Source organism: Scophthalmus maximus, chromosome 18 (genome assembly GCF_022379125.1).
Source record: "Scophthalmus maximus strain ysfricsl-2021 chromosome 18, ASM2237912v1, whole genome shotgun sequence".
Classification (NCBI taxonomy): domain Eukaryota; kingdom Metazoa; phylum Chordata; class Actinopteri; order Pleuronectiformes; family Scophthalmidae; genus Scophthalmus; species Scophthalmus maximus.
Window position 1 is genome coordinate 14,827,001 of NC_061532.1, and position 8,720 is coordinate 14,835,720.

The following is an 8,720-nucleotide window of genomic DNA, read 5'->3' on the forward strand; positions in this document are numbered from 1 at the left end:
TGAGTTGTGTACTCGTGAAGCAATTTAGGTTCGGGTTTCTTGTAGAAAGTGGTTAACAATACTGTAAATGTTGTGCCCTACTTTATACGGAAATACTAAATTCACGCATATAAGCTACAATAAAATGTCAGAAAACAGCATATTAACTTATTCAAACTTATTTTTTCTCTCTGAACAACAGTGAAAAACCCAAAGCTGTTAAGTTCACGATCATAAAACATTGAAAATATTCACATTTGACAAGGCTTGTTTGGGTGAAACATTACCCAAAGTATGAATCAAATTATGCAAAGTTTTGCCAGTTAATTTTCTGTCCATCAACTCACAGTCATAAACATTTCTGGTTCATAGATTACATGTTTGGTTTATGGGACGCTGAGGAAATAATAATACTGACATGTACGGCGGGGGTCATGTAGGGCACAACAAATCTTTGCCGAGGCCTCCCCCCCCCCACGGGAGGTAAATCAATCCCTGCTCACAACGTCAACTGCTGTAACATAAATAATATTAAAGCCTTAAACGACAGTGTCTGTGAAGTGCAGGGCTCAGATTAACCCAAGGGTAAATTTAAAGGCTTTGCACGGCCGCACAAGTGTTTTCACTTATCTGTGAGTGGAGCTGAGGTCTTATATATAAAATAACAGAAAACACCTGTGTGCGTGCGTGCGTCCCTCTGCCTGATGCACGTGGTGCACACGCAGTCTTCAAAATAACATAACAAAGATATGATAAGAACATTTTTCTTTTACGGTCTCTTTTACGCTCTCTCTCTCTCTAAAAAAAAAAGAAGACATGAATCTCAGAATTTAAGTCTCATAGTGATGTGAATAAATGCAATCTTACTTAAAAAAACAGTTACTGTACATTTTACTACAATCTGGATGTGATTTCACAGTATGGAAAGCTAGGAGAAGATTGTAGTTGTAAAATTGCATAGTTTTGCAGTATGATTGTGGTCAAACTTAGTACATTAAAGGGAAGTGCTCCTATTATCTTGTGATTTATTTTCCATTCACTGTATATATAAAATATATAGCAAGTCTGCAGACAGCTTCTATTGAAACAATGGATTCCACAGCTCTTCAGTCACTAACGAACTACAAAGTGAACGGCAGGCACCAGTTTTGACTGAAATAATCCAAAACAAACTGCAGCGACATTCTAATTTTATGATGTTTTATAACCACATTTAGAACAAAGACCGTCTCTGCAGCCAGAATCAGATGCACAGATGCATTTCAGTGCTTTTCATATTTATGATTTAATATTATGTGCACTCTCTGTCTTTGGGAGAAACTGAAAAACATATAAATAATGAACCAGACACTTGAAGACTTCAGTTCAAGTGTCTCTGTCTCTCGTTGTCCTCTGTGAACTTTCTATAAAGAATTCCTGCACCACCTACTGTTGAAGGAGCAGACGCTACAAAAGTTGGAGGAACTGAAACCTGAATATATGTAGCTTTAGGATATCAGCTTCTCTTTTTGTGACCTACATTTGATTAAAAATTGGAAATAAAATATACTGGATTTTCATATAATCCATAAGAAAAAAAACATTTTTTAAACTCTGTACTTTATCACCTGCAACCCCCAAAAAAGCTTCAGACAATATAAAAGTCTTTCTGAACGTCAGCGTGCTCATCAGTTAATCTTTGCATGAGCCAGCTTCTTCCAGTAAACGCAAGACTGTACAGCGCGGTGGGAGCTGAGTCACAGAGCAGATGGAGGCTCCGAGAGGACTTGACCTGCAACGAGTGGATATCTTACTACAGACATCTCTGACGGACACTGAGCCCTAAGTCCCAAATTAAACAAATTTGGCCTAGTTTTTATACTGTAAGTGTAGGATTTAGTGTTTTAAGTATGTTAAAGGAATGTGTGAACCATTATTGAGAACTAGTTGAGTTGAGAGAGCTTTCTAATGAAGCACGCTCATATTCTTTCAAGTCTGTAACACCTGGTGGTTCACTGAGTTCATTTTACATTTCCACGTCTGGTACTATTATGTTAATTACTGTGAAATAAACGGCAAATGAATATGCATCCTCGTGAAATAACGGTTTAATCTTCTTGGTTGTTCTGTAGAAGATGTTCAGCCTGCAAACACAAAACACAACAGTGAGTAAGAGAACTGCCGTATTGGTTCACTGAGTTTGTGCGATTTCGCGGATCTACGGTGTAAAACACTGAGTAAGTTACCAGGAAGTCGACGGGGTCCTCCGGTCTGACCTTGCAGCCTTCTAACATGGCCTCGGAGAGCGAGGGCATCACGTACTTCATCAGGTAGTTCCTCAGGGGAAGAGAGTGAGCCTCCAGCAGCTCGTGCTCCTGTCTCTTCACCTCGGCCACGTTCTTCTTCTAATGAGTGACAAACAAATTGGGTGGACAATAACGTCACGTACACATAAAAAAATTTAAAAAACGCCAGTAGAACAACGCAGCTCCTCTCAACGTACGTACCCACTCCTCGTACGGAGCGGCCATCGCAGCCAGTGCGGTCTCGTTCCTGCGTTTATTCTCGGCAGCCTCTGCGGCCATCGTCTGCCTCCTCAGCTTTTCTTTCTTCCTGTCCACCTCCTCCTGCTCCTCTGGACTAAGCCCGTAGTTCTTGGGAACCCCCACCATCACTGTGATTTTCTTCACGACATCTGTGTACTCAAGGTCGTCTGTGGTGACCTCTGCAAGAGGAACGAAACACGGTTGCTGGTCAGGAACAGACAGTTTTCTACAATTTAATTTTCTAGATCTGGATATGGGTTTTCCTTTTTGCATCCTGTAATAATCTTTGTTTCTTGTTCGTCTACAGTACTTCCAGCCCCCCCCCGACATGTACGACGTGGCCTTTGGGGACAGTACCCATATGTTCTGGGTGAATCTCAAGCTCGTCAAAGAAGTCCAGCAGGGATTCCTCGGCACCACTGAGCTGTCTGTATCTCGTCAGCCGAGGGAGGAACTCGTCCTGCGTGTAACGCATCTTCTCTGCTACACTCTCCGTAAGTCCTTGTACTCTTTTGGTCAGGAAATCGTCAGATGCTTCCAAGGCGATCACATGCTCTGCAAAACACAAAACAAGTCGGATAATATAGAGCTGCAGTCTGGAAAGTCTAGATTAAGATGGTTCTGAAAATAACATAGAATTCGTATTATTTTTGCTAGTTTGTGGTGAATAAAAGTAATGAGTCTAGAATCAACCTGGAGTGATCTTCTTGTTGTAGCCTCGTTTTTTAATGATCACATCCTGGTCCTCTGTGTCCTCGTCCATTTCGTCCTCTAAAACAACAAGAGCACACCGCACACAATAAAAGGAAAGGAACAATATTAAGGATGATACAGTAAACGAGTGAATGGATGGAACTCACCCTCGAAAATAAATTGTGCTTGCGCATAGGTCTTAGGGAAGCCGTCAAGAATGAATCCTTGGTTCCTGCACGGCTTTGAATTCAGCTTCTCTCGGAAAATCTCAAAAACCAGGTGGTCGTCCAGTCGACCTGATGGATCAGAACACTGATTTAAAAAGAAACTAAAAGGCTCTCAGACATGTACTGTATGTAATATCAATCTATAAAATAAAACATCTTGGCCCACGACCAGGATTCTAACAGAGTACGTGTATAATTGTTGCCCACCAAAAAATATCTGCCGGCTGCTTTGCTCATTTGACTGAAAAATTAAGTCTAACTTTCTTGTATTTTATAACTAACCTGCATTCTTTTCCATGCTTTTGTTGATATTGTCCAGTTGTGCCTGTGCAGCAGCTGCGACCTCTTCACTGACATGTTCAGCGTCATTTTCATTCAATAGCTCCTTCTGTAAAAATACAGACAGGAACATGGCAGCAGCACTAAGGCCTTCAAATCAACATGTTCACTTCCATCACTTGAACTTAAAGAAGGGGAAATTCCACAAGAGGGCAGTATATTTCCTTTAGCTGAATGACAACAGAGTCAAATGAAAGTCTTGGCTTCTACTGACCAGTTGTGTGATCTTTTCCTCAATGACCTCTTTGAGCCGAATGTGGTGTATCTGGTAATGACGACAGAGCCTCTCTGCGACAGTGGTCTTACCCACAGATGGAGGTCCAACCAGGAAGATTCTAATGGGCTGGAAAGAAGGAAAAAAGGAAACTCAATTTCATGAACAATGCATAATTGTGTATGACTTTGTTGATGTTGCTAAACGTCTTTTCCACTGTATCACTGGCTGCCTTGTAGCCTGGTATATGTCCAGTGCTAACAGAAAACAAATGCAGTTTGAGATTTCCCCCTCATTCGAATCACTCGAACACTCACATGCAGCTGCCTGGTGTTTTTGTATTCCTCCACGACGACGTCCATGTTCTCAACCAACCCAGACTCAGATGTCCACTGGATGTTGAAGGACTCTTTTAAAATTTCAACGTCCAGCCGGAGGTTGACGCTCAGGAACTGCAGCTCCTCTGGCTGAGGAGACAAGACACAAGATTTGAAGGATTAACACCACAGCTGGTTTTATACGGAATAATTGCAAACTGAATATGCACAAAAACGTGAGAGATAGTGGCAGCAATAATCCAGACAAGATTGTAATTCCTGAATTTTAAAATAACAAAAAAATGACATGCTTTACCTCAAAACCCTTTGTGGCGATGGCTTCCTGCTCGGGTACATTGATAATTTCCCCTGGCCCAAGTGTATTACTGATCATCTAACAGTCGGAGAGAGGTAGAAAAAGAGAGATATATTATTTTGTGCAAGGCTGGATTCAAATCTGTGTTGGACCACTGTGGGGTTTTTTTTACTAATGTAATTTTACAAATGTATTGAGTATTTTCTTTAATATACATTCAAGGTTACCTTTATTATTTCCTCCAAAGTGTTCTTGGAATCGTCGACAGCAACAGTGTACTTAGACTTTGGTTTCAGTTCAATTATGTTTTGAATCACTCTGAAAAAAAACAAACTCAGTTCTGCTCTGCACATACAAATACTGTAAATGTATATTCTAATACATACACGTGTGTGTGTGTGTGTGTCTATGGTAAAATTACCCGGCAAGGTCATTTACATGAATCATGGGGATGTTATTTGTGCCCTCTCCAAATACAGGAACTTTTGGAAACTTTCCCATCCAAGATACCTGTTAGACATCGATAATATTGCAAATTGTAGTTGTAGTATACACCGAGAAATACAGTATATTGTGTGAAATTATAATTAATATGGTTAATATCTACCTTGAAAAAGTAGTGGAAGAGATTCTCCCCCATTCCGTACTGAAGGCCACTAGCTACAACATAACCGGCGAGTTTGGACTTTTTCTGTAAAATTGAGAAATCAGAGGAGTTTAATTCTTGTGAGGTCACAGACATTTTCCAGGCGCTGCCATCAGCTCAACCATTCAGTAAAGCTAATTCTAAATTGCCACTGTTGATGGAATATTTCTTGAAGAACGTCGAGTATTCTTGCATCCCCGTACTCTACGTACCCCTCTGCCTAATTTGAGCACAAGTTTCTCCACATCGTTGTGGTCTTTGAAGCTGGGATGAGGCCTTCTTCTCCTGAACTCTTCTTCCGATAGCACATAATCTGTCTCATCCTGAAGAGAGAAATTATAATCATGTTTTGTTTATGTTATTTTATTACACAGGACAAGTCGAAAGCTACTCTTAATGTTCTCTGTGCTCACCGGATCCTGTGGCTTTGTCATGGCCCAGGTCATCAATGTCGAGACTAAGATGAACATTTTCTGAGACTTAAAGTTTTCCTGCTCAGCATGGAGAGCTGAAATAAAAGTACAGGGAGGACAAAGGAATGAATCCTATACATTTTAGCCACATTAATTGGATTCAAGGGGATTAATCTCTTTCAGCTGTAAGAGATAAAGTTATACTTACAGTTAAGTGAATCCACCAAATGATTGAACCTACCTGTTATCGCCCAGGATGCCTTTGCAACCTGCTCTTGTGTGGCATTGTCTGAGATGTTGTACACGACCACATCACACTCCAGCAGGTGCTGAAGGAGCTCATCTTGACTGGGCGACTGCCAAAGAAGATCGTAAAAACTATAATGCTTTGTCTTTTAATGGCATCACCCAAGAAATAGATAGAATCATTTGTAAATTTCAAGATGTTCCCTGTGTGCTGTTTTGTAACAAGTACTCAGATCCATTTCAAGTCTTGTAATCAGATTTACTCATGTAAAATATTCTTAAGCATCCAAAAGTAAAAGTACATTATATGTATGTGTGTGTGTGCGTGTGTGTGTGTATAGTTAGATTATATATATATATAATACAGTTTTTTGGTCAACTATTTCACTCATTACTGGGCGGTTTAATATTGCAATTAATCCTATTGTACAACCTGATCTAATGCTTTGTGGTGTAAATGATTCAAAGAACAATATTTTATTTTCTCAATAGAAAGTTTAAAAAATGAAGTGACGTATATAATGGCATTAAATTGTAACAGTAGCTCAAGTAAAGTGTACGTAACTATATAAAGTAACTATAAAAGGGAACCTGAAATTTGAGTACAGTCCTTGAGTAGATGCACTTGTGTAGAGCTGCAAAACGTTATCGATTATGAAATTAATCGCCAATTATTTTGATAATCCATTACTGGTTCAAGTAGTTTTTATGGAGAAAAAAGTCAAAATTCTCTGATTTCAGCTTCTTGAATGTGAATATTTTCTGGTTTCTTTGCTCCTCTGTGACAGTAAACTAATCATCTTTGGTGTGTGAAGGAAACAGAACATCATCTTGAGGTTTTGGGAAACACGATCGCCATTTTCCACCATTTTATGGACCAAACAACTAATCGATTAATCGAGGAAAAGAGTCGAAAGATTAATCGATTAGGAAAATAATCGTTAGTTGCAGCCCCTAAACTTGTGGCTCACCTGTGGAGTAGGTGACCGGCGACTTGTGTATTCATCGGTCAGGACAGGAAGCAATACAAACCAATTTTTCTTTGATGGGCACATTTCAATGTAACGTTTGATGACCGTCTGACTCACTCACCACATATTGTTCCTGTACAAAGCTCGTCCTGTCCCTTTTGGAGGAAGAAGACACAGATCCCACTACCCGGAAAGCAGGTTCGCCCGGGGGGGAGGCCTCGTCCTCCTCCGGGGTCCCTTCGGTCAAACACGTCGACAAGAACTGCGGAAGTACAGTAGGCCAGACTCATTACTGTAAAAGTGGCGCATGACAGTTCATCTATTCTACACATGGTCCATTGTTGTCGTTCACTGTACCTTGGCGATGTGTTTGGAGGAGTACCTGTCGACGTCGCTGACGAAAATGCGTTGGGGGCCAGTCTGCTGCTGCTCGTCCCCCATTTTGGAGCAGGAGTGTTTGTTTACGGTAGTGATGTTACCCGCTTTGTGTCACCATGGTAACGCACCCTCCGCAGCGGTGGCCCTGTACTCGCGTTATCGAGGTAACTTCCGGTTTAACTCCGGGTTTTTCCGTCCTACGAAGCCGGTTCTCTTCTTACCGGGGGGTGGGGGGTCACCAGGGTAACATTTGGCTGAACGGTTAACCCCTCCGGAGCAGGTGAAGTTCGAGATAAAGAGATCGAAATCAGTCACCCTGTCCCAGCTACTGACCAATCAGATCACTGGAAAACGTCAGCGTCATCTTTCTACAGGATCCTGACCGGGACAAAAGAGTCGAGAGGAACGTGACAAATAATGAAAGCGCAGCTGATATTAATTGAGCTCAACAGCGACCGCCCACTTTTAGGAGGGCTCCGGTTCCGGAAGTGAATTTCCGATCCACTGACTTATATAATCGATGTTATATAAAAAGAGTTTTAAGCCAGGATCCAAGCCAATAATAGACAAAAGGAGTTGGTAAAATAATACATTTTATTCTGAGAAAAAAAAATTGTAAAACGTAAAAAAAGGCAAAGGTACAAACATTGTGAATGCCTTTCCTATAACTTCCAACAAAACCAGAGATGTCCATGTTACACTGAACTGACTCTTGCAACACCTTGAGTTTAATTTCACAATAAACACAACATTATTACATCTGGGTTTATTATTGCTATTATTATCATACTATTAAATTATTGTTATATTCACATATTCACTATCTTACTAACAATTTTTATTGTATTATTTACAAATTATACTACTGTCATACAATACATGTGGTCTTCCTCTTGTACTTTTTGTATGTGGTGTTGCAATAACATTCCTCCAATGCTCCTGCAGTTACAATGATCCCTTGCGCACAACTCAATTCAATCCAATTCAATTCAATTGTATTTATACAGCGCCAAATCACAATATACATCGTCTCAAAGCACCTTACATAGTGAAAAATAAACTTTAAAGTGCTAAACAAATTACAGAAAACTCACACGCCTAATCAGCCTGTAGAGCCCCTCATGGAGCGGGACAATGGAAACTTTAAAGAGCCCTATATATTTATAGAGCTGACACTATCTGAGAAAGAGCTCACAGTACTTGTCTGCTCTACACGGGTCTCAGCACTCAGTCAAACACACCTTGTCATATATATATATTGTGCATGGATGGTCTGTTCTTACCATGTATAGTAACCAAATGCATTTAAACTATCCAGTTGTTTTAATCAGTGTGCCACTTGAGAAAGTCTGTTCCCAACAAGGAAAGTTAAGCTATTTGATGAGGATTACATGGGAATTTTAAAGGTTATATATTTTTAACTGGCAACCGCATACAGTAGTTCATCCAATAAATA

The 8,720-nt window shown here is 40.3% G+C and overlaps 1 protein-coding gene across 1 annotated transcript; it reads right to left on the reverse strand.

Annotated features, from left to right (window-relative positions):
* Nucleotides 1-987: 987 nt before the first annotated feature.
* On the reverse strand, nucleotides 988-7,604 carry ak7a (adenylate kinase 7a). The gene is made up of 18 exons (XM_035617974.2): nucleotides 7,244-7,604; nucleotides 7,008-7,148; nucleotides 5,911-6,025; nucleotides 5,670-5,764; nucleotides 5,469-5,579; nucleotides 5,218-5,301; nucleotides 5,032-5,120; nucleotides 4,838-4,928; nucleotides 4,611-4,688; nucleotides 4,295-4,444; nucleotides 3,978-4,106; nucleotides 3,707-3,812; nucleotides 3,365-3,493; nucleotides 3,198-3,275; nucleotides 2,862-3,059; nucleotides 2,466-2,683; nucleotides 2,205-2,363; nucleotides 988-2,102 (listed from the first exon to the last, which is right to left on the reverse strand). The coding sequence occupies exons 1-18, from the start codon at nucleotides 7,325-7,327 to the stop codon at nucleotides 2,067-2,069; spliced, it is 2,091 nt and encodes a 696-aa protein (XP_035473867.2). The 5' UTR covers nucleotides 7,328-7,604; the 3' UTR covers nucleotides 988-2,066.
* Nucleotides 7,605-8,720: the final 1,116 nt, after the last annotated feature.